General features: G+C 34.9%; 1 protein-coding gene across 1 annotated transcript; it reads left to right on the top strand.

Moving 5' to 3' along the window:
- The first annotated feature begins 20563 nt into the window (after positions 1-20563).
- LOC133818732 (plant UBX domain-containing protein 11) lies at positions 20564-27093 on the top strand. The gene is made up of 10 exons (XM_062251768.1): positions 20564-20721; positions 21339-21438; positions 22695-22747; positions 22836-22917; positions 23540-23605; positions 23697-23764; positions 24851-25063; positions 25172-25685; positions 26089-26334; positions 26628-27093. Exons 2-10 carry the CDS (start codon positions 21339-21341, stop codon positions 26855-26857), a joined length of 1572 nt encoding a protein of 523 aa, XP_062107752.1. The 5' UTR covers positions 20564-20721; the 3' UTR covers positions 26858-27093.
- The last annotated feature ends 906 nt before the right edge of the window (positions 27094-27999 follow it).

Here is a 27999-nt window from a genome sequence, read left to right as displayed (position 1 = left end):
TCACGTGGCTGGAAGGAAGCTGAATTGATGCTTCAGCTGGGAGATGTTGAAGAGTGATATGTGACTTTGGTGGAGAGGAGCTTGGTCTTCAATTGGGCCTTCGTGGTGGGCCTTTCGCTAGGCAGCTTTATGGTATTTCAATAATACCATTTTTCCTTTCATTTCTTGCTTTCTATCATTTTTTCCAAACACAAAAATATAATAAAATCCCTACAAAATAAACATAAAATAAATCATAATAAAATATTTTCAACTATAAAATAAATTAATTTAATTATTTGAAAATATTAATTATAACTTAATTTATATTTAACATTTAAATTCAATAATACAACATTTTTTTACCCCAAACTAAACAAAAATAATTTAAATAATTAGCTACAATATTTTACAACAAAACAACTATAAAAATACACAAAAATATATAAAATAAAAAATAAACCTAATAAATTCAAAATTACTTAAAAACTTAATAAATCAATTAAAAACTCAAGAATTAAGCAACAATTAGCACATAAAAAGTGGTAAAATAATTATATTTTGTAGAGTTATCAATGGGATCCCAAAAAGATACAAAGTTTAAAAGTTGGTTTACATAATCCCCAAAATAAAGGCAACCATCAGCCACACTAAGGAAAAATAGACATTTCTGGTTCTCACGTCCCTGCCTAAACCTCAACTGTGGCGGCTGAGCAGCCGGTCATGTACATTCAGCTTGCAGAGCTCTCCAAGTCAGGGCTGATCAAGCTTGCCCTTGCCTTTACCTATACCACGTAGCACCCGTGAGCCAAGGCCCAACAAGAAAACATAATATGCAACACAACCAATAATAATAGTTAGTCAACTCTTTAAACATGAACAAACACTTAATACACCACATTAACCACTCAGCACATATACATAACCAATGATGCAACTAATCACAATTAACAATTAGGTCACAAGATAATCAGGTCACATAATAGTCAGGGCCGACAACTTAGGCCGCACCCTCTATTTACTCCACTGACTCCGGCCCGCTTAAACCGAGCTCAGTGCATAATAAGCTGTCCTCGGCTACCAATGGCCAAGCCGCGCCCTGTGCGCTAGTGTAACTCTTGACACTCTTAGGCTGTTGGTTCACTGTTTACATGGAATAATACCATCCTTTCAAGCATACACATTAGGGAACCCTTAGCCCCATTACAGATATACAACCAGGTGCAGTTTTCTTACCTTTAGTTTTTACGTTCACTAATTACGAGCGACGCTCCTCAAGCACGATCCGATCCCGAGCCCTAACTTTAACACCTAGTCACAACCAAGATATTGGGTTCCATTAATATTCAAGTAAAGGTTTCCGGGTTCAGTACTAGCTTCCAGGACATCGAATTTCCACCAAGCACAGTGGGGAAATCGATCCCGAACACCCTAGGCTAGACTCCCATGCCTAAAATCCCCAAATGTTCAAGAATGCACCCAAGGGCTGCGGCCCTTGAAGCCTAGCCACGGCCTGCCTCTAAAATAGAGCCCAAGGCCCCCAGCAAGCAGACACGCGCCACAGCCCTGCCCAAGGGCGCCACGACGCTCTCCCCTAGCCGAGCCTCCTTGGCTCTCTTGCTTCGTAGGGCCGTAGCGCTCAAGAATAGAGCCATGGCCCTCCCCTTCGTGCCCAAAAAAACCACCATTTCTAGCATCCTAACCCCATCCAAAACCATTCTAAAGCATCCTAACTCAAAACCCACCATTCACAAAACTTTTAACCTGACTTTAACAACATAATCCAACAGAAATTCAGCCTAGAAACCTACTAAAACTCCATTTTGATTCTCTGAAACCTAGCAACTCTAAACACCAAAACCAATCATGCAAAACTCAAATTTTAACCTCTAAATACGAATTGAAGCTTACCACTTTTGCTGAACCACCTTCTTGACGAACTCCTGAGCTAAAATCCCAGCTTCTCAGCTTAATTCAACCCTTAAACATCAAAACCATAAATTCCCTTAATACCCAGTCAAAACTCAAATTTTAAATGCTCAGAGATATGATTAAGCCCTTACCTTAATCTTGGTTGAGTTCCCTTAGCTGAGCACTAGATTTAACCTACAAATTTCCAGCTCAAATCACTAAATTCTAGCTGATTTCCCTTGGGTTTTTGTAGTTTCTTGGGAGAGAAAAGAGAAGAGAAGAGGAGAAAGAGAGTATGAGTCGGTTTGTGTTTTGTTCCCCTGTTCTTTCATTAACTTAGTCTAATCCTAATCAGTTAAGTCAATCCCGAGGCTCGGGGTGCCGGAAACATCCCCGAGGGCAAAACGGTAAATTTCCCCAATATTCCCGCCTAAGCTTCCTATCCTCAAATATATCTCCATATATTTATTTCCATAACTCGATAGTATAAATAACTACCCCTAACTTATCCAAAGTCAAATACTAAGCCCCGTTGTGACTTTTCCCGCAATCTAGCTCCCTAAGATCGCCTCAAGTCGCTCACTGCGAATCTACCCACGTAATAATGTGGTTCTCACAGATATAACATTTAACCACATTTATATTCAAATAATCATACAAGCATGCATTAAATCAATAAATTCACTCATAAGTCAATTATGCCTTCCCGGCGCACTAATCAGGGCCCTTAAGCCATATTAGTGATTTTAGGTCGTTACAGTTACTTTTTCGCTAAACCGCTCACTAGGATCGCTTCGAGTCACAAGCTGCAAATATATCCACATAATAATGTGGTCTCAACAATTAATCATAAATATTTACATTTATGTCCTCAACAGGCCAAAATTACAAATATGCCCTTATAATCTAATCAAGGCCTACATGCATACCAATACTCATAATCATGCATCTCATATATTCATATAATCATATAAACATGTTTATCACATAATCATGCATTTAATCATTTAAATCACAAATAATCCAGTTATGCCCTTCCGGCACACTAATCAATGGCCTTAAGCCTTATTAGTAATTTTGGGTCGTTACAACTATCCCCTCCTAATGAGAATTTCATCCTCAAAATTTACCTAAATAACTCGGGATACTGATTCCGCATCGCTACTCAAGCTCCCAGGTCGCCTCCTCGAACCTACTATTCCTCCATAACACTTTAACCAGAGGAATCATCTTAAATAGTAAGACTTTATCTTTCTGATCCAAAATCTGAACCGGTAGCTCCTCATAGGATAAATCTGTCTGCAATTCCAAGTCTTCATACTTCAACACATGTGTCGTATCTCATACGTACTCTTGGAGCATAGAAACATGGAATACATCATGAACTCCTGACAACGACGATGGCAAAGCTAACTTGTAAGCCACCTGTCCAATCCTTTCCAGAATCTCAGAAGGTCCAATGAATCTAGGGCTCAACTTGTCCTTCTTCCCAAATCTTCTCACTCCTCGCAATGGTGAAATTTGCAGAAACACGTGGTCCCCAACCTGGAACTCCACATTTCTACGCTTAGGATCAGTGTAGCTTTTCTGTCTGCTCTGTGAGGCGAGCATTTGAGCTCGAATCTTATCAATAGCTTCATTTGTCTTCTGAACCATGTCCGGCCCCAAATACTTCCTCTCACCCATCTCATCTCAATGAATGGGTGATCTACATCTCCTCCCATATAACATTTCACAGGGAGCCACTCCAATCGTTGGTTGGTAATTGTTGTTGTATGAAAACTCAATCAATGGGAGATACTTACTCCACGATCCCTCAAAATCTATCACGCATGCCCTAAGCATATCCTCCAACACCTGGATCGTCCTCTTAGACTGTCCATCAGTCTGAGGATGAAAGGTCGTGCAAAACTTCAACTGAGTCCCCATAGCCTTCTGCAAACTACCCCAAAACTTGGAGGTAAAGATAGGATCCCGGTCTGACATTATAGACTTAGGAACCCCATGGAGACATATGATCTCCCTCACATATAACTCTGAATACTGATCCACGGTATAAGTCGTCTTCACTATAAGGAAATGAGCTGACTTGGTCTATCTATCCACTATCACCCACATCGAGCCATGAAGCCCTAGTCTTTCACCAACTCCAGCCAACGTCTCTGCCTCATGTTCAGGTCCTTTTGCGTGAAAAAGTACTTCAAACTCTTGTGATCAGTGTATATCTCACACTTCTCCCCATACAGATAATGCCGCCAAACCTTCAGTGCGAATACCACCGTTGCCAACTCCAAATCATGGGTAGGATACCACTGCTCATACTCCTTCAGCTATCATGACACATAAGCTATAACCTTCTCATTCTGCATCAACACACAGCCCAAACCCAACCTTGACGCATCACAATAGACTACAAACTTTCCTTTATCCAAAGGAAGACTTAACACAGGAGCAGTAATAAGTCGTCGTTTCAATTCTTGAAAGCTGCTCTCACACTTATCTGACCAGACAAACTTCAAATTCTTCCATGTCAATTCTGTCATCAATGCTGCTATCTTTGAGAACCCTTCTACAAATCGTCTGTAGTAACCTGCTAACCCGAGAAAACTCTGAACCTCCAAAGCATTCCTCGGCCTTGCCCAATATCTAACTGCCTTTACCTTAGATGGATCCACCTTAATCCCATCTGCACCAACAATATGTCCAAGGAATGTCACTTCTGGTAGCCAAAACTCACATTTCTTAAATTTGGCATACAACTGGTGCTCTCTCAACCTCTGCAAAACTTGTGGAAGATGAAACTCGTGCTCTGCCTCTAAACTGGAGTACACTAAGATGTCTTCGATGAAGACAATAACGAACTGATCCAAAAAATCCTTGAATACCCAGTTCATTAGATCCATAAAAGGTTGCTGGGGCATTGGTCAAACCAAACGACATGACCAGAAACTCATAATGCCCATAGCTCGTTCGGAAGGCCGTCTTTGGTATGTCTTCGTCCTTGATCCTCAGATGTTGATAACTAGATCGAAGATCAATCTTAGAGAATACCGTCTTTCCCTGCAGCTGATCGAACAAGTCGTCAATCCTTGGTAGAGGATACTTATTCTTGATAGTCAACTTGTTCAATTCCCTGTAGTCTATACACATCCTCAAAGTCCCATCCTTTTTCTTCACAAACAAAACTAGAGCACCCCATGGCGAATAGCTTGGCCTGATGAACCCCAAATCTAGAAGCTCCTGTAACTGTATCTTCAATTCCTTCAGTTCCGTCGATGCCATTCTATATGGTGCCCTCGACACTGGCTTTGTCCCTGGTGCTAACTCGATAACAAACTGAATCTCCCTATGCGGCGGCAACCCTGGTAAATCCTCAAGGAATACATCTAAGAACTCACAAACCAATCTGGTTTCCTCCGGCCCTGCTGGCAAAACCCTAGTGGTATCCACCACACTAGCTAGAAAGCCTATACATCCTCCCTGTAATAAATCTCTGGCTCTCAGCGCTGATATCATGGGTACGCGGGGTCCATATACCGCTCCCACAAAGACAAAGGGATCCTTGTCCTCCGACTCAAAGGTCACCATCTTCTTCCTACAATCAATAGTAGCTCCGTATCTAACCAGCCAATCCATCCCCAAAATCATGTCAAAGTCCTCCATACCCAACTCAATCAAGTCTACTGATAATTCCCTACCATCAACCATCACTGGCAGTGCTCTAATCCACCTCCTAGAAACTACCAGTTCTCCTGTAGGCAATATAGTCCCAAACCTCGCAGTATAATACTCACTAGGTCTACACAGTTTATCTATCACCTTACTAGAAACAAACGAATGTGTACCACCAAAGTCAATCAATACAGTAAAAGGAGAGCCAGCGCTAGAAAGCTGACCTGTCACCACCGAGGGACTAGCCTTGGCCTCTGCCCGTGTCAAGGTGAACACTCGAGCTGGAGTCAAGCAGTCCACCTTTTCTGCTTCCCCCTTCTTCATTGTTGGGCTGTAATGCCCTAGATAGCCAAGACCGCTACACTGTGTACTTATAAAGGTGCAGGACTTGCTAATCAAGTCATTTAGTTAAAAACGTGTTTGCTAAACTCATTAACATCCTAGGGTTAAAAGTTTTTGGCCTCAAAAGATACTTTTTATACAATTAAACATTTTATACTTGGGATCCCAAAAGAAACAGTATTTAAAAGTCTGTTTACAAAATTTCCAGTGTACAGACAACCACTAGCCATTCTAAAGGCAAAACAGATGTTTATGGTTCTCCTGTCCCTGTCCCCCCTCAACTCTGGCGGTTGAGCAACTATTCATGTACATTCTGCTCCCAGAGCTCTCCAAATCAGGGCTGATCAAGCTTGCCCTTGCCTTTACCTGCACCACGAAGCACCCGTGAGCCAAGGCCCAGCAAGAAAGCGTAACATCATAACACAAGTACTGATAATAATCATAAACCCTTTCATGTTTAAACGTTTAGTAATCCCTAGTAAACATATAACTCATTGACATAAACATGAATTCACAAGCTAACCATTAGCCATTCAGCATATCATATTCAACAATCAACCACAACAACTAGATTACACAATAAATAGGGTCGACACCCTTAGGTCGCACCCTCTGTTTACCCCACTGACTCCGGCCCGCTTAAACCAAGCTCAGTGCATAATAAGCTGTCCTCAGCTACTAGTGGCTGAGCCGCGCCCTGTACGCTAAAGTAAACTTCGACACTCTTAGGTCATTTGTCTACCATTTACATGGCATAATACCATCCTCTATAAGACATACAAAACAGGGAACCCTTAGTCTCATTATGAATCCACAACCGAGTGCAGTTTTCTTACCTTTAATTTCCAAATGCTTCGATTACGAGAAATGCCCCTTGAGCACGACCCGTCTCCCGAGCCCTAGCTTTTACCTAGTCACAACCAAGATATGGGATTCCATTAATATTCAAATAAAGGTTTCTGGGTGAAGTTCTAGCTTCCGGAACATCAAATTCCACCAAGCACGGTGGTGGAATCGATCCCGAGCACCCTAGGTTAGGTTCCCGTGCTTAAAACCTTCAAATAAGAAAAAATGCCTTTAAGGGCTGTGGCCCTAGAAACCCATGCCGCGGCCCGCCCCTGAAATAGAGGCTAGGCCTCTCTGAAGAAAAACACGCCCTGCGGCCCTGCCCTGTGGCGCCACGGCGCTTCCCTACTGCAGAGCCCCCTTGGCTATTCTTTGCTTCGCAGGGCCGCGACACTCTAAAACAGAGCCGCGGCCCAGCCCCTCGTGCCCAGAAAATCCACAATTTTTGACATCCCAACCTTGGTCAGAATCACCTAAAACCATCCTAATTCTAAAACACATTGATCACAAAACTTCTAACATGATTCTAGCAACATAATCCAGCAAAAACCTAGCTTAAAAACTCATTAAAATCCTATTTTAATTTCTGAAACCTAGAAGCTCAAAAACATAAAAACCAGCAATGAAACACCAGAATTTAACCATTAGATCATAGATTCAAGCTTACCTCCACTGCAGAACCACTTCTCTAAGCAAATTCTGAGCTAATTCCCAAGCTTTCTACCTTAATTTAACCTTGAAATTAAGAACCTAGGAACCCTTAGATTTCAGCCCAAAACCCTCATAATCAACTAATAAAAAACGAAATCCAGTGCTTTAGTTTCTAGTTGAATTCCTTTGCTAAAACTGAGCTAATCCCTCAAAACTCTAGCTCAAATCACAGAGTTTTCGGCTGAGTTTTCCTTAGGTTTTAGTGGTTTTCCTTGAGGAAGAAGGAGAGAGAAAGAGGGTCGGGTCGGGTCCTTTGTTTCCACCAAGTTCTGAGTTTTTACTTAGTCTATCCTTAGGTAATTAAGTTAATCCCAGGGCTCGGGTTGCCGGAAACGTCCCCGAGGGCAAAATGGTAAAATTCCCCAGTATTCCCACCTAGACTTCCTAACCTCAAATATATCTCCAATTATTTATTTCCATAACCCGATAACCTAAATAACCATCCAATACCTGAAATACCCCTTGACTTGCCCAAAGTCAAGTATTAAGCTCCGTTGTGACTTTCCCGCTAACTAGCTCCCTAGGATCGCCTCAAGTCGCATGTTGCAGATTTACCCACATGATAATGTGGTTCTCACAATTATAGCATATAATCACATTTACATTCATATAACCATACAAGCATGCTTATCATATAATCATGCATTAAATTAATAAACACACACATAAGCCACTTATGCCCTCCCGGCACACTAATCAAGGCCCTTAAGCCATATTAGTGATTTTGGGTCGTTACATGGGCAGTCTTTCTTGAGGTGTCCTACCACCCCGCACACATAACAGGCCTTAGCCCGAATGGCGTCTTCTACACCTCGTGCCCTCAGGATAGCTCCTCCATGAATCCCTGCCTCCCTGAGACACTCTGAGTACCCCGACCTCTCATATCAGGGCCAAGAGCGGTCGAAGCATCAGGAGTCTTCTTCTTCAGATCACTGGGGCCTCCGCCCCTACCAGACCCAATGTATTGAGGCACCACCCTGCGACCCTCCCGCCTTGCCGCACTCTCCCTCCATATCTTGTTCTCCGCTTCCTCGGCGGTAAGAGCCTTCTCAACAGCCTGGGCATAAGTTGTCCCCCCAGGAACTGTTGTAATCCTCACATCTCGGGCTATCATAGCATTAAGCCCTCTGATAAATCTGTCTTGCCTAACTGCATCAGTAGGCACAAGATCTGGTGGGAACTTTGCAAGTCTGTCGAACTTCAAGGCATACTCTGTAACTGTCATGCTGCCCTGAACCAACCCCACAAATTCATTAACCTTCGCTGCCCTGATGGCAACATTGTAATACTTCTGGCTGAATAAATCCTTAAATCCTTCCTAACTCAATGTAGTAACATCCCTGGTCTGTGATGCCACTTCCCACCAGATACGGGCATCCTCTCTCAACATATATGCAGCACAAGCAACTCTGTCATGATCCTCTACCCTCATGAAATCCAAAATAGCAGTGACCATACCCATCCACTGTTCAGCCTTCAGTGGATCTAGTCCTCCCTCAAAATTTGGAGGATGTTGTTTCCTGAACCGCTCATACAATGACTCCCATCTATTCCTAACCTCACCTGACTGTACAACTGGATTCACTGCAGGTGGCACAATAGGGGCAGCCCTCCCTGATGGAGCCTGCTGTCGCAGAAGTTAGATTTGTTCATCCTGGCTCTGTAGCCATGCTTGCATGTCCGCCATGATTTGCTACCAGTTCTTAGGGACTAGCAGAGGGGTCTGGCCCTGGTCATCATCACTTGCCTCAGACCTACTGCTGGTAAGTCATACAGATTGTCTTGGACGCATAGCTATCCAAGTTAATCTGCAATCAATGACTCGGTAGTCAGACTATGATGACAGGGTAATAATCCTTCCATAATCCTCCATTAGAACTCAATCATTCACAAGCAATCAAGATATAACAGTTTAGTCAAATATCCATTCACATACAATAGCAATGCTAATAAGCATGCCTCAATATCATCACACAACAGTCAAGGGCCAGGCCCTATCAGTATCTCATGCTTCCTATTAATCACACAGATTTCAGCATTCATATTCCATTCTAATCATTTAAGCATATAAACATGTATACATAATTACCAAACCCTGAGTCGAGCTTATCTTTAGCGAAGAATGTACATATCCAGCCAGTCTTCAGGAACCCTTAAACCTAGGACGCTCTAATACCAAGTTGTAACGCCTTGGGTAGCCAAGACCATTACGTTGTGTGTTTATAAAGGTTCAAGGCTTGCTAATCAAGTCATTTAGTTAGAAATGTGTTACTACAACTATAATTGAACTATGGTTAAAAGGTTTTGGTCACAAAAGATACATTTCATTTAATTAAACATTTTGTACATGGGATCCCAAAAGAAATAGAGTTTAAAAGACAGTTTACAAAAATTCCAGGTTGTAAACAAATACTGGCCACTCTAAGGGCAAAACAGACATTCAGGCTTCTCCTGTCCTGTACTACTCCTCGGTCGTGGTGCCCGATCAGCTGACTATGTACATTCAGCCTCAAAGCTCTCCAACTTAGGACTGGTCCACCTTGCCCTTGCCTTTACCTGCACCACGTAGCACCTGTGAGCCAAGGCCCAGCAAGAAAACTATAATGCATAGCACAAGCGACAACCAATAGGTAGTTAATTTATGAATCATCAATAAGATATACAACAAGTCATACAGCTCACATAAACAGTGATATCAAACTACAAGCCAATAATCATTTACTCAGATAACAAACTCGTCACAATCATCAGTTTAAAGAACATTAAACATATCACGCCAAAATCCAAGGTCGGTGCCTTTAGGCCGCACCCTCTGATTATCCCACTGACTCCGGCTCGCTTAGGCCGAGCTCAGTAATTATGTACTTAACCTCAGCTACCAGTGGCTGAGCCGCACCCTGTGTGCAAATATTGATTCCGGCACTCTTAGGCCGTTTATCACATGTCCCCATGGCACAATACCATCTCATGACATCACATACAATTATAGGGAACCCTTAGTCCCGACATATTCACATAATCGAGTGCAGTTTCTTACCTTTGATTCTGATAGCTTTGATTAGTGAAATTGACTTTCAAGCACGATCCCATTTGAGCCCTAGCGTACACCTAGTCACAGCCATAAATTAGAACCATCACTAAACTTCCATTCTGTAACCTAACCTCGAGACCAATCCCGAGCCCTCGGGTAGCTTCAATTCCACCAAACGGGGTGGTGGAATCAAACCCCGAGCCCCCGAGAAAAAACCCTAAGAAAATACCCAAAAATCCACTTCTGAAGGCAGGGTAGCGCTACAGCGCCACAAGGTGGGCGCTACAACGCTAAAAGCAAAGGAAAAAATCCCCCAAAAAACCCTGACATAGTGCTGTAGCGCTCTACTGCTAGTGCTACAGACAGCACCTTCAGCACACTAAGTTTCTCCTTCGAATTTCCCCAAGCTAAAACTCCCTAGAACCCCTCCAAACCTCAACTACACTTCAAAACAAGCCTACCATTCACTACATCTCATCCCACATTGCCCAACAACCTCAAATTTAGCCACATGCACCATCAAACAAAGAAAACAAGAATTGAACTCAAAACTCAAGAACTCATCAGAAAAACCAGAAATAACCCAGCAACTCAGATGACCAAGCTCATAATTCCTTACCTTTGATGGGGAATTCGACCCGAGGTTGTCCTCCAAGCCTTTAGCTCCTCAACTCCCAAAGCTCAAATCCCTTAATTTCCATTCAAAGTTCAAAATCAAAATCAACTTCATCAAAGTCAGAAAATTCAGACCAAACTCTGTAAATTTTACCTTAATTGAGTATTAACTACAGCTGAACCTCTAGCCACTTCAAGGATCAAAGTCTCAAGACTTTGCCTAGACCTTCCCTGAGATTCCAACTCCAAAACTCACAAGAAATGGTGAGGAATAGAGCAAACCAAGAGGAGAAGAAAGGGGTGAGTTAGATGTTCTATTTTTTCTTCTTTCTTTCCTTTTGCTTATTTCCTTCAACTTCTAATTCATTCTACAACTTCCACTATCTCTAAAGAGGCAGATTAATACTTATCCCTTTTTAAACACCAAAAGACCATATTTCCCTCCCAAATATAACCAAGCCTTTAAGCCATTCTTGGGTCATTTTGGTCATTGCTCCCAATTCCCGCTAATTCCTCGAGTGTCCCTAATAATTACCGCTTACATCCCGACACCTAACCAATCACAAATTATTTTCCTCAATGTCAAATAGTCTCCAATATATTTCCCAAATTCCCATAAATACCCCCAGGCTCCCCTGAGCTGGGTATAAATTCCCACCAGACTTGCTAATCAAGTCATTAATCTAAAAATGTGTCACTAGACATGTATGAGCTAGGGGTAAAAAGATTTTGGTCTCTAAATTTACATTTTATATAACTAAACGGTTTTATACATGGGTGATCGACCCAAAACGGGTATGTTTTAAATATTTATACTCGCAAGCGCACGAATCGTATTTATAGAATAGTTTTCGTGTAAGCACGAGGTCGAACCCAAAGGAGTTGTCTAAAATCGAAAAGAAAACTATTTTAAACCAAAATTAATAAATTCTAACCTAGCTCCAAAGATTGATGCAAATTTGTAACAATAAAAATAAAATAAAAGACAATAATAAATATATTAAAGACAATATATATAACATAAATTAATAATAGAAATGAAGATGGTAAAATAAGATTATTAAGGATTAGAATCCACAAAATATAAGTTCAATAATATTTATATTTATAAGTTCAAAATATAAGGATTAGAATCCACAAAATATATTAATTCCCAAGTTTTAGTGATAGTTAAAATAAATCAAACTATCATTTTCTAAATAGATTTATAATTTTAAGCACAAATTACTTCTAAAAAGATAGGATTTTTCTTCACTTTTCAAAATTATAATTTCAAAGTATTTAGTGTAAATCAATCTAATGAAATAACAAATAAATCAATGAACATTATTTATAAGGCAAAACATAATACTTTTGTTCTAAGCATGGATGTGTACAATTTAATGACACATCTTACACAAAGAATATTATGTTTTTGCACTAATGAAGAACAAAGTGTAAATATGTGCTAACAATCCAAAATACATGATATTTAAGATTAAAGAATATATTTGCCTAGACCTTCCTCTTTAAATATTACCTTAATTGAGTATTAACTATAGCTGAACCTCTAGCCACTTCAAGGATCAAAGTCTCAAGACTTTGCCTAGACCTTCCCTGAGATTCCAACTCCAAAACTCACAAGAAATGGTGAGGAATAGAGCAAACCGAGAGGAGAAGAAAGGGGTGAGTTAGATGTTCTGTTTTTTCTTCTTTCTTTCCTTTTGCTTCTTTCCTTTAACTTCTAATTCATTCTACAGCTTCCACTATCTCTAAAAAGGCATATTAATACTTATCCATTTTTAAACACCAAAAGACCATATTCCCCTCCCAAATATAACCAAGCCTTTAAGTCATTCTTGGGGCATTTTGGTCATTGCTCCCAATTCCCGCTAATTCCTCGAGTATCCCTAATAATTACCGCTTACATCCCGACACCTAACCAATCACCAATTATTTTCCTCAATGTCAAATAGTCTCCAATATATTTCCCAAATTCCCAGAAGTACCCCTAGGCTCCCCCGAGTTGGGTATAAATCCCCACCGTGAATTTCTTGCTAAACCGCTCACTAGGATCGCCTCGAGTCACAAGTTGCAAATATATCCAAATAATAATGTGGTCTCAATAATTAATCACAAATATTTACATTTATGCCCTCATCGGGCCAAAATTACGAAGATGCCCTTATAATCTAATCAGGGCCTACATGCATACTAATACTCATAATCATGCATCTCATAAATCCATATAATCATATAAACATGCTTATCACATAATCATGCATTTAATTATTTAAATCACACATAATCTAGTTATGCCCTCCTGGCACACTAATCAAGGCCCTTAAGCCTTATTAGTAATTTTGGGTCGTTACACATATAATCTTCCTATATTTATTAACTTGTATCACTATTCATTTTTTATTCTAAAGGGTTGATAATAATATACTGAAAATCAAAAGTATCATTGAAACATCGTTGACACATCCATCTACTACTCTATCATCTGTTGGACTTCAAAAAACCGTGAAGATTTGTGATATTCTCTGTGTGATGAAGGTTTTGCAACCTATGGAGGTAAATATTACTTTTTTATTAAAATTTAATAACAAAATACAGTTTTAAACTTTCTAAAAAACAATTCTTATTTGATGTAGAAAGCATACTTTTGGATATAAGCAACGATAAATATAATTGATTATGCCCAAATGTACTATTACATGTCGTGTGCGACATGCCATAGAAAAATACGACATAAGTATGACGAAATAATTGTTTGCGAAAATCTAAACTACAAACAGCGAGGGACCCCTAAACCATAATGAGTACTTTTTGTTTAAATTTATAAATAAATTATAAATTAAAAAAATTACTAATATTCACATTAAAACTAATAAATTTAAATACATTTTAAGGGCTAGGGCATATGTGCAACTAGAAGATGATACTGGAAAACTCGATGCTGTTATGTTCAGAGAAGTAGTAGAAGAGACATTTGGTTGTTCAGCAGTCTAGTTGATGGAAAATTCTACAGAGGTAAGAATAAATATTACTACATTTCAAAATAATACATGTGAAAAAAAATCATAATTTATATAAAGTAATTATAAATTGTTCTTGCATAAAATTCTCAATACATTGAAAGTGTTGCAAAGAAATTAGCAACAAAAAAATAGACGATCAAAGTGTCCGCAGATAAAGAAAAAATGAAGAATGTCAAATACAAGAATTTCACTATTCTGTCCATTTAACCCATACAAGATGACAACAACAATAAATCATCATCCTAAATTACAAACAAAAATTAACCCCATTCTTAATTTTTTTTGTTATTTTTTTTTTTTATTCAGACAAAATCCCCCTTTTTATTAAACTATAGATAATTTTATTTTTATTTTTTATTTACGAAGGTCTAGCCTTTAAAATACTTCACTAGCAAAATCACCCGTTCGAAAAAAAAAAACTACCAAATACTTATCAACAATGTTATTGTTTGAATTTCATCAATATTGTTAAAAATATATTTATGTCATACATTATATTAAACTTTTTCTTTTAAAATATATGACATACATTATTTTTAGTATGTTTGAATTTCATCAATATTTTTAGTAATATCTTTATGTCATACATTATATTAAACTTTTACTTTTAAAATATATGACATTGATTATATAATAAAATTTAATATGAAAGTCAAAAAATAAAACTAAATTCACACATTTTCTCAATATAACTAAGCAAACATCCATTGCACGTTGCTTCAGCTAGTATCTCTTCTATATAAAAAGTGTGTAGATAACGAAAATTCTTGGTTTTAACAGTTTTTTATTTTTTTAATGTTAACTTTAACAGAATATTCTTATTGTTGGTTTTTATTGATCAAATCAGAGATTATGCGCAGCGGAACAACAATCAAATTGTCATATTAATCCCATAAGATTTCTAGATCTACTTCTTCACACTCATATATTTAATCAAGGACAAGAATAGAAAAATGACCTCAGGTCCTTCCTTGCTGCTATCTTTTCGTATGGCTGAATCCTTGAGATCTCACACCAAGATCTTCCAAAATGTTCTCAGGCACACAAAGAACAAGTGTGGGCTCGCTATACAAATAATAGGCAATAACTATTTATCAGACGTTCTCAACACATGAGATCTGATAAAGTTTGGACCTAGGTTTTATGAAGAACAATGACCTTTTTTTTGTCACTGTTCTCTTTTCTCTGAGAGAATCCTAGATATTTTTCTATCCCTGAAAAATTACGTTCTATGAACACTGATATCCAATATATTAAAATATTTGTTATTTTAAACAAATTCAAAATAACTTATCAGTTATCAGATTTTTGTTTAAATAATAATATTTTAATCATATTAAAATATCTTATTATTTATTTAATATTTAAATAACTAAAATTGTGGAATCAAGAGACTAAGTCCATCTCTTATGCGTGTAGCACAGTGCATGTGCACTGTGCCACACATGTACCACATGCATGTGCAGGCATGTGATTTTTCTCAATTTTTATTATTATTTAAATACCAAAAATCCCAAAAATAAATTAATTCAAAATTAATTATATTTTTGTTAAATCAAATAATTAATTAATTAATTACACATAATTAAACAATAATTATGTTTGATACATAGAAAAATATTTTACTTATCACTTAAGTCCTTTTTGCCCATTTTTTGTATTTGCCTTTGACAGTGATTGTTTGAGCCATTTCGGGGACCATGGACCTATAACATTAAGCTCCAATAAATTGAAACTAAATAATTAAACTCTTTAATTATAATAGTTAATTTATTAATTATGATATTACTCCACTATAAATTCAGAATTGCACTCTTTATGTTATAGATATACTTTTACAGAAATCTTTTTCTTAAGTCGTCCATTGATATAACCATCTTACAATAGTTCAACCCTCTAATTAATTAATTCATAAATTAGAATGGGAGAATTACCATTTAACCTTTCTAATTTACTTCTTATTCCTTAAGTACCATTAATTCACTAGTGAATAGTTAATCTATAATCTAATTATAGATTTGAGCTCAAAATCATTCAGTTCCAGAATTAACCCTTAAGGGAACTAATATACGATCCGTTAGGAAATATTAGATTCTGTATTGTTGATACATGTTCCCAGCCATCCATGATATTAAATCTCCAAAACAAAAGTCATTAGCCTCATTCTTTGAAGAGACCTTAACGAATGAATCAAAAGATTTAATAAACATGAACAGGAGTTCATGAACACTCAGGATTTAGGTTGATCAATAAATGATCATCAGTTATGATATGAATTACAAGTCTTTATTGTTAAATGGTTTTTGGATAAAGACTTTAATTCATATCAATCTGTTGACTGCGTTTTTAGCCAACGACGTGAGAACGTCAATAACGACAAGCCTTCAAGAGAATGTAAACGACACAGACAGTTTAATAAAGAAAATAAAGAACACACAAGATTTTATAGTGGTTCAGCCCCGATTGTCGGTAATAGCCTAATCCACTTAGAGTTGTGATTTATAGATTTGTACTCAAGATCAGATGGACTGAGCCAACTGAGTTTCTTCAGTACAGATTGCAAAAATACAAGAATTCTCTCTCTAGAATACTCAGACCCAATTTTCTCTCTCTAGAAAGAAGAAGCAGAAGAAGCCCCTCTCTCATCCCATAAGCCCTCTATTTATAGGCTTAGGGCCATACATACGGTATCCCTTAGAACCGGGATATTTTATTATATTTATTACATTTAAATTACAAAGAAACATTCAAAATTCAAAATGTAACAAACCCCCAATTTGTGGGAAGAATGAGAGATTCCCGCATATCTTGTTGAAGTTGTTTCTGGGAATCTTGACTTAGTCTCCTCTAGCTAGTTGATCCACCTCCTACTGACCACTCATGCAAGTGTTGGTCGGACGTGCATGGTGGTAGGACATGCATGGTGGTTACTCCTTCAAGCTTTCCTTGGCTCAAAGTGATGCATGCATGGCTCTCCTTGGACCAAAGCCATGCATGCTTGGCTCTCCTCGGACCAAGGTGGCCCGAGCCAACTCCCTTGGCCTTTCACCTCGGGTATGTCCGAGCTTACCTCCTCCAATCAAGGTCCGATCGGACCTTGTGGCCTTCTCCTCGGACCAAGGTGGTCCGAGGCATCCTCCTTGGCATCTCACCTTGGACAAGCCTGAGGCACTCCCTTTTAGCATCTCCCAACTATGTCTGATCAGACATTGTGTAGGCTCTCCTTGTCAAAATCTAAGTCTCCATTCTTGGCTTGCATGGGACTCCTCCTCCTTAGCTTCTTACCGGACACGTTCGAGCCAACACTTAGGAAACCTTGGGAGGCTTACCTCAGACACACCCTTGGGGCTTCCTAGGACCACCCTCTTGGGGTCTCCTAGGACCACATCCTCCTTGGGGTCTCCTAGGACCACTTTCTTGAGTTCTCCTCGGATGCACCCTCCTTAGCTCTCCTAAGATGCACTCCCCTTAGCTCTCCTAGGATGCATTTTCCTTAGCCTCCTAGAATGCATTCTCCTTAGCCTCCTAGGATCAAGGTGCACTTGGCTTGGTTATGACATCTTTCAAGCAGTCCAAATTCTTCGTCAGTCTACCGGGTCTCTTTATCACAACTCTGAGGAGTCAATGTATTAATTGACTATTAATGTGTCTTTTACTGACCATGCACTACCACTTGTCACATTTATTGCCACGTCCTTGATCTCCAATTTTTGGGTATAACACAGTCCATGTCATATATAATCATATTATATAAATCATCTTTACCGAGATGTGTTACCACATCAATAATCCGAATCTAGATTATTTGTATCATTATGATACTTAGTAAACCGTACTTACAACTCCAATTAAAGAATTCCTTAACTTTAATTTGTCGTTGTTGACTATTTTTATTCATTCATGTGATCTTAATTCTCTCGTACTAATACAAGATCACATCCTCAATAATGAATATGGAATTTTTCTGATATTTACAAAATTATTCAAATAATAATTTAACAATCTAAATATGACAATAATAATAAACCATTGTATTTATTTATTCACAGAAAAAACAAATGTCTTTACATGCTTTTATGACACACTCCTAACACTTATATTTAACAGAATATTATTATATTTAACGGTAGATTGTAAACATCACTTAAACTTAAATAAAATAAAATAAATAATTAAAAATATGATATTTTTTTGATATTTTACACTGATAATTATTTAAAAATAATAAATAAACAAATTAAAATATAATATTTTTGAGATATTTTACAATAATAATTATTTTAAAATAATAAAACCATACATTTTATAACTTAAATAAAATTTAATTAAACTTAAACTCATGTATTAGAATAATATCATATTAAACATATAATATAATCTATTATGAATTAGCAACAAACTGCTTTTCCAAAAAAAAAAAACTGGCCAGAAACTTAAATTTAAAATCCACGTATAATATTTAATATTATATTAAACATATAATATATAATCTCTTGTTGTCACTCCAAAATTCAAAAGTTAGAATAAAAAATTTAAATAAAAATAAATAAATTATTTAATTAAAATATGATTATCATTTAAAATTTATTTGACATTAATATAAATTTAATAAAAATAATTAATAAATTATATAAATATAACTATGCAAATTTACCTTGTATGCTTATATCTAGTATATATATATACTTGAGGTCGTCTATAATAATTATATCTCTTCTATATAATAAGTGTGTAGATAACGAAAAAATTTTATTTTAATAATTTTTTTTATTTTTGTAAGGTTAATTTTAACAGAATATTCTTATATTTAACAGTAGTTTGTAAACACTTAAACTTAAATAACATAAAATAAATAATTAAAAAAATGAAAATAGGATATTTTTGAAATATTTTATAATAATTATTTAAAAATAATAAATAATTAAACAATTTAAAAGAGGATATTTTTGAGATATTTTACAATGATTTATTTTTAAATAATAAATAATTAAACAAATTAAAATATGATATGTTTTAGATATTTTACAATGATAATTATTTAAAAATAATAAAATCATATGTTTTATAACTTAAATAAAATTTAATTAAACTTAAACTCACTTATTAGAATAATATCATATTAAACATATAATATAATCTACTGTGAATTAACAACAAATTATTTTTCTAAAAAAACTAGCAAAAAATTTAAATTTAAAATCCACGTATAATATTTAATATTACATTAAACATATAATATATAATCTCTTGTCACTCCCAAATTCAAAAACTAGAACAAACATAAACTTAAACAAAACTAAATAAATTATTAGATTAAAATAAGATATTTATTTAAAATTTATATAATAATAATATAAATTTAATAAAATAATTAATAAATTCTATAAATAAAACTAAGCAAATGTGGAATCCACGATGCTTCTGTCTATTATCTCTTCTATATAATAAGTGTTTAGATAACAAATATTTTTTGTTTTAACGGTTTTTTATTTTTTTCGTTAACTTTAACGGAATATTCTTATATATAATAGAATATTATTATATCTAACGGTAGATTGTAAACATGATTCAAACATAAATCAAATTAAATAAATAAATAATTAAACAAATTAAAATAAGATATTTTTTAGATATTTTACAATGACAATTATTTAAAAATAATAAAAATCATACGTTTTATAACTTAAATAAAATTTAATTAAACTTAAACTTAATCTTCACGTATTAGAAAAATATCATATTAAATATATAACATAATATAATATACTATCAACTAAAAATAATTTTTTTTAATAAAAAAAATGCAACAAACTTAAATTTAAAATTATATATAATATTAATATTATATTAAACATATAATATATAATCTCTTGTTCTCACTGTCAAATTAAAAAATTATAACAAATATAAAATTAAAAATAAATAAATTAATTAATTAATTAAAATATGATATTTTTAAGATATTTTATGATAATTTAAATAATTAAATCATATTAATTTAAAAATAATAAAGTTACATATCATTTTTTTTATCTTATAAACTTGTATGATAGTTTAATTTTTTATCAAGTTATTGGAGCTCTTTTTCTTCATCAAATTCAATAAATGACATTGCGAGTTACGTTAGAAACTAAAAATAGTTGATGCAAGTGTACTGCTCTATATTATGAGTTTTTCTAGTATTATTTTATTTTATTATTAATTTCTTTTTAAATATTATTATAATTTATATATATGTCATATATATTTAAATATATATATTAATATTGTGTTTAAATGTGATGTAAAGATTAATAATATAAATAGTAATTCATTTTGTTATATATTGAAGAAAAAAAATAAATCTATTTTTATTAAAATTACTCATAATTTTTTGCCATAATTTTGAATAAGTATGAATATAACTTTAAAAAATTTCCTCCTAAAGGTGAGCTAATTTGGATAGTCGTCTACAAAAATTATCTATCATTATTCTAATTTGGATAATGAATTAGGGAATTCGTGACGTATAAAGGTGAGCTCTGAACTTGAAGAGAGTCGTATAATTTGATCACCCAAACTCTCTCTACAGCGTCTTCTCCGATTCCATAGGTAGGATTTTCGATCTAAACTGACACGGTTGAATCGCAATTCCAGTGACTAATAGTTTTCCGTTGTTCCCACGCTTACTTTTTACATATATACGCTTCTGATGCTCTTCTTTTCCTTTTTCAATTTTCATTTCTTATGCTATAATTCGATTTTAGATTTTGGCGATGAAAAAAACAAAAACATTGAGGGAAATTAAAATTTTCTGTTAAATTTAAATCTAAACACAAAAATTGTTTCCTATATTAATTTCAAACATGGCCTATGTGACAGAATAAATTCTAGATATGGTGATCAAAACAGTTGGTGAATTTGGCCCTGATTTCAAATTTTCATTTTTATATTATTAGAAACATAGCCATACAAAGGGGAAAAAAAGGGTCCTTTATCAATTTGAATCTGAATAATTTCTATAGTGGCTTTTGTTTAGTTACCCTTCGAGTTAGTGTTGTACTAAATTTGTGAGAAATTTAATGGTTATTGTTTGGAACATCTTATGGGTTTTATTTTACTGTATACCATATATTTATTTATTGATGTAGTTGATCAAGCTAGTTGCGTTCTTTTTTTTTCTTTTTTTTTTTGTGTGGTTATTATAACTTTGACTTATACTCGATCAGATGGAACAATCACTATCTTTTATCACTTACAAAGGTTCCATACCAGCTGCGATTGCTGAAGCCAAGAAGCAGAGGAAACTTTTTGTTGTTTTCATTTCAGGTATCTAATTTTCTGTAATGATTACGTTTCATGTTCTTGAGTTTTATAAAAATACCATCCATTTGGTTGGTGCGTAAATTATTATTCATTCTTATAAATGGAGAAATGGTGTGGTAAATTACTGAATAATTATACATGTATCGACGTAGTTATTCGTTTATATTTTTTCTGAGGGATTTTAATTATATCTAATTGCTAATTAATGTGCTTTTGAATGATTTTTTATGTCTATGTTCTGTTTGTTCAATACAGAAACAAATGGATTATTATTTTTAAATTTGAATGGCCTGGACATATCACTTGTTAAACGTATTACCATAATAACATTTGTTTGGTTCTTTAGTTTGCTTACTAAAATTCGTTTGTGATCATTGGATAATGACTTTTTTGATGGCAACAGGAACTATTACCTATCTTTCTTGTTTGTGATTTTTTTGTATGCATTTTAAATTTCTGTTTGTATGGCAATAAAACTGCATATCAAACTATATTCAATGTACCTTTTTGAAAAGAAATAATATATTCTATGTAGTTCTTAATTGTTTATATATATATATATATATATATATTTGTACATATTACGAATTGTCCAATGTTGAATTTTCTAGCTAGTATGAACTATATTTTTTCTTTTGTGGTGGTTGCTTCACTTCATTTATTTATTAAAAAAGTTATAAAATGCCACAGATATTTTCTCTTTCGGTTTTTGGGTTGTATATTTATAGTGGTATAATAAATTACATTCATACATACATATATATTGTAATATATTTGATTTGTTTCTATCTATTTTGCTCCTTTATATATATGAAACCTTTTGGCTTCCGCCTTTGAATGTTAACGTTGTGCATCTTAAGCATCTAGCTTGAAGTTTTAATCTTGTATTAATGACGTGTATATAACATAAAAAACTGTTAAAACACTTGTATGATGTTTTAACTTTTAAGTGGTAAGGACGTTATATTCTTTGCAGAAAATAGGTAATGTTTTTAGACCCTTGACTAAACCAAGTAATTATTTTAGATGGTTGAATGCATACTTGGAGAATTGTGGATATAATTACCATTAATTGCTTGGGTAAGAAACATCTTTGGGTGATTTTTTTACATTGTCATGCATAAGCGTTTCAGATTTCTTGTGTTGTATCCTGTAGTTGTTAATCCTACTGTGCTTTACAAAAATAACAGGCATTTGTACTGTTCCTGTCCTAGCATATGCATATATAAATGTATTATTTTTTCTTGACTGATTTTTAGGTGAAGATGCTGAGTCAAACTGTTTGGAAAAATCTTCATGGACTGATTCAAAGGTACGTGTTCTTCCTGGTCTGCCTGGGTGTATATTTACATGTAAATTTGTTCAGTTATTCTTATACTTCATTAATGTTATTTGTACAGGTGGTAGAGTCAGTACTTAAGTATTGTATTCTATTGCATCTCTCTGAAGGAAGTAAGGATGCTGTACAGTTTTCTGCAATATGTATCCTTCTATAGAAAGATTGGTTCATACACAAGATTCCCTTTATTTTTTATGCTATTGATACTAAAACTGCGAGCTATCTTTCTCAATATTTGTGGGTCTCTGTAATGTTGTTTACTGGAGAACCTAAAAATAGGAAGTTCTTGAGAATTCAATCTCTTTTTCTTGGTTATCTCAGTCTGTGCATTATTTGATCAAGGATGATGATAATTAATATAACTGACATTTCGTTGATTGTCTATTTTTTTTTTTAAATCACAATATCAAACTTCTTTCAGCCAAACAAAAGAGGAGGGAAAAAAATAGTATTTATAGTTTTTAAGGGGATTCAAGATTTTATGTCATCTAGGAACCACCATTCTGCTAGTTTACATATTTCTTTACATTGATAACATTATTGTGGCTTCAAAATGGTTAAAAACTTTGTTCTCCTGTGTTGATGTGAGTTTTCTCCTATTTTTCTTATATTTTTTCTGTCTAACAAAAGCTTTTGCTGTTAAGGGCTAGTTAGCATCAGATGCATTGTTCGATTTTACTTGTTTCGTATTTATCTTCTTTGAGTCAATTTATCTTTTATCTTTTCTGGAAAACCAAGAAGTATCCTTTCATCAATTTGATGCAGACCCACATAAATCTATTCCTTGTGTAATAGCTGTTGGATACAATGGCGTGCAAGTTTGGCAAAATGGTATAATATCTTCTTAAAACCTTCTTTCCTGGATTTATTAAAGTATACAAGGCTGCATGCGATACATTCTAAGACTTTTTTTTTTTGGTAGAGGGCTTTGTGAGTGCTGAAGTCCTAGCATCCAGTTTAGAGAAAGCATGGTTGAGTCTTCATATACAGGTCTGTGTGCCTTCATTGTTTTCTTACATTCTCTGGAGTCACTTTTCCAATTTGTAAACAGACTGATGCTCGATTAACTGAACTTTATTTTGATCTATTCTGACCAAAATGTGTTAACCATGATTATTATTTAAGTTCTGGTCATCTGGTGTCAATTATCAAGTTTGCATTAGGTATATATATTATGCCATCAATGGAATGTGCTCACTTTAATTATTTAGTCTTCATTTTGGACATGACATCTAATAAAAAATCTTCTTTCTCGCATACTTCCTCTACCATATTATTGCTTTACTTCTACTTGTGATGAGGATGAATTATACTGCGAGTGAATGAGTGAAGCTTTTGTGGAATCTAGCAGTATTGGTGATCATTTGGCTCGACATAATAGAAGTATATTTTATAGTTAGTTATGGAGAAGATTTCTTTGAATTTAGATTCATGTCTTTGTGCTTAAATATATTATACTTATGACGGTCTGAGCATATTTCTGTGATGAGATTTATTGCTGGGCATTTTTCTAATCTGAGATTTATTTATTTTTCAAGAGTTAAGTGTACAGATCTCTCCTTCACTCTTGTACTTGTTTTACTTTACATTCTTTGATTGTGCTCATGTCATGAAGCAAAAAATATTTATCTGAACAGTTAAAAGTAAGCTCATTTTATTTTCCTTTGGACAGTAAGAGACAGACTTTCCTGTTCTGTATGGGATCAGATTAAAAATGGAGACAGATGGTTTAATTTGGTCAGTTACCTAGGGTGTAAGAATTAAGATATGTGTGTTAGGAAATGAAGAGATAACATATAAGATTAAGAGTATTTATGAGTAACAGAAAAGGTAAATTGGCATTTGATTTCATTCTTTTTCATGCATGAGAAGTTCATTTAATGAGAGCTTGTACTCTACCTTGCTTCATTCGTTGGCTTTTGGATAATTACTGATAATTTGATCTCATGCAGATAGTTGGCACTCATATTGTTGCTATGAACCTCGTTTTTGTGTGTGTGTGGCATTTTCATAACAAGGGAATACAATATTTTATCATATACATAAATGTTTACTAAAGATTTTGATAAATTACAGGATACAACTGCTGCAGTCCTTAGTGCAGCTCTTGCTATCAAGGCATCAGAACCATCAAGTTCTAGGGTTGCTAGTACTGCATCTTCTGATCAAGGAAGTTCAAATTTAGGTGTTCAATCACCTTTAACAGACAAAAGTAAATCACCAGATTCTATAACAAAGGTTGACTCTGACAATAAAAAGGAAGATCAAATTCATCAGTGCACTGTTGAGGTGGATATAAGAATCTAGCGATTGTGTCGTTATGTGATTATTAATAGTAATATGTATGATGTGGTTGCTCTTTTATTTATTTGTTTTTTTTTATTATTTATTTTACAGGAGAAAAGTTGTGAATTGGGAGATGCCACATCTTCAGAGTTTCGAGAAGCTAATAAAACGGCATGTGCAGATGATGAAAAGTGCATCTCGACCATTAAAGTTGACAAAGAATTACATTGTCGTACTGTAGCTGACCTGGATAATACTGCAGCTGATCATTCTTCTACAAGAGTTATAGCTAAATCTCTTGAGCTGAAAAAAGTTACTGGTAAGGATTTAGATGTTTCAGATGGCGGCTCAAAATCACTTAAAGTTAGTGAAGTTGAGCAAGATGAAAAGGAAAAAGCTGTCGATGGTAAGAAGGCTACCCAGGTTGATAGCTGTGCTAAAGTCAACAAGATGAATGATGTATATTTAAACATTCACATGCCCAATGGTGGTAACTTGCAAGGCAAGTTCTCTGTATCAAGCACTATGAGAATGGTAAAAGAGTATGTTGATGAAAATCAAGATAGCATCATTGGCTCTTTTGATCTTGCCACTCCTTATCCACGCAAGGTGTACAGTGGCCAAGGTAGGTATGGGATAAATATATCCCTTGTGTTTTCAATTGCACCATTCATTGTATGGGTCGTGGTCATGTGTCTATTGATACTCACATGTGATGCAATTGCATTTGGCTAGTTTTGTCTTCAATTTTCAAACGAATGACAAAAAGAAGGGAACTCACCACATACAAATAAAACTCCCTTCTGAGCAAATGACAAGTTTGATCCGTTTTGGAAAATATAAACTACATACCATAAACAATCAAGGAATACATTTTGTATTTTATTAACATTAAAAGAACACAGGGTTAATCTCATAGGCTGTTAAAGCCCAGGGGATAATTGGTCTGTTTTTTTTCCTAGCATCCGTGCATACTCTTATGAATGTAGTATATGATTCTTTTCTAATTGTTTCTCAACTTCATGCAGATTTAAGCAAAACCTTGTCAGATTTGGGCCTGTTTGATAGACAGGCATTGATTGTGGTTCCTCATCAACGAGTGACTGATCAACCAATTTCAAGGAATATTGTTGAGTCTTCAAATGAGAGTACCGATGGTTATTTCGCTTATGCGAAAAGAATGCTTTCTTTCATAAATCCCTTCTCCTACCTTGGTGGTGGTTCTAGCTCTACAAACTCTGGACACCAATCTCAACCTGGCATGTGGGAATACAGTGAGTTTTCTTTTTCTCTGCTGTTAAACGACAAAACTTCTGAACAAATGCCATGATGGGAAGGAGAATTGATGAGATGAAATTTTCATGTTTTTTCCTTGAAAATCAATAAGCTTTTTTAATCTTATTTGCAATCCTTGAAATTTATCACGTAAACATACTTCCAGATTCACACATAATTTTCTGTCTTGTGGAGCCATTTTCTGTTTGCTTAAAGGAGATTTACCATAAAATTATATGGGACTAAATGAAATACTTGTAGGAAATATATGACTTTAATTTTGCTATTGTAGGTCCAGTTCAGAACGACGTCAACCAAGAACAAAGGCCTCGCTCAGCCTCTCCTCAAAGCATTTCTGCAGGCATCAGAAATGATAGTAAAAAGGGGCAGCTGAAGACATCCCGTTTTGGCAGCAATATTCACACTTTGAAGCATGACGAAGATGATGAACGGTTCAACGACCGAAATTCTTTCTGGAATGGTAACTCTACACAATATGGGGGTAATGACAATGGAAAGTAACTGATATTGAGCTCTTATTTGATTGGCCACCCCAGCTTCTTCACGTCTACTTTCAACTAAATCCGAAACTGACTGTAGAGGAATTACCAATGAAGATAAATTGCGCAAAGTTGTATTTTTTTTTAGATAATATGGAGTCAAAATAAGAATGTCAATGTTTAATTATATAATATACTTTGTTTAAACGTTGTTCGTAATTAATACCATCTGTTATTGCAGAAGTTTTTTCTTCTTTATTTGATTACATTTGTTGAACTTAAAATTGATTTTGATAGCAGCATTCTTGGATTATGAACCGAGAGGATACAATCTATTTTATTAGCTTTTCAAAAGATAATAGATAAACAAACGAAAAGAAATTTTAATTTCTAAAGAAAATATAAGATAAAATCTGATATCTTTTTTAAGTAGTTAGGAATAAAATGAGGAGAAAATTGATTTGAAATCTATTTACGGAAAATTACATAATTTACTATAAAAGATTTTTGTATTACATTTTAAAGGTATTTTATATGTTTTTACACTTCAAAGTACATTTTATATATACTATCTAGGGCATTTCTAAAGTCCCTCAGTTGTATTTGAAGGTTTTAGTCCTTCATATAATGTGAGCTGTTGGATTATTGGTGAACGGTAAGATTGAGGTTGATATTGACAATGTGTTAAAATATAGGTATACCCTTTCGTACCCCTTAGTAAATGGCTACCTGTTGCTCACTCTATGTTAATTACGTGGACAAACATGTGGAGACCATGCCGCAGGTCCTACTCTAGTCACTGTCACTTGATCAATTTATTTGACATGACAAACTTGAAAATTAAAAAACAAAATAATGGAAAGTACACTCACCCACTTGGGATTACAGTAGAATGTTTTGCTTTTGTTATATAAATTATTTTCTTAGAACACATGTAGGTGGGCCCATACATTGTTTGCGGACAAGATTCATAATGATTAATTTACTCCATTTTCATGTTAATATGTAAATAGCCAAAGGAAAGTCATCATGGACAACCTTGTATAAGGGGTTACGTATTTTAGTGTCTGAGATGCCACGTAATAAAAGTAGCTTGCGAAAAGAACAAATCGCAAGTCGTACATAACAAATTAGTGCATAAACATAAATTATGATCTTCCTATA

Source organism: Humulus lupulus, chromosome 2 (assembly GCF_963169125.1).
Source record: "Humulus lupulus chromosome 2, drHumLupu1.1, whole genome shotgun sequence".
NCBI lineage: Eukaryota > Viridiplantae > Streptophyta > Magnoliopsida > Rosales > Cannabaceae > Humulus > Humulus lupulus.
Note: the sequence above shows the minus strand (reverse complement) of the source record. Positions and strands in the feature narration are given on the sequence as shown.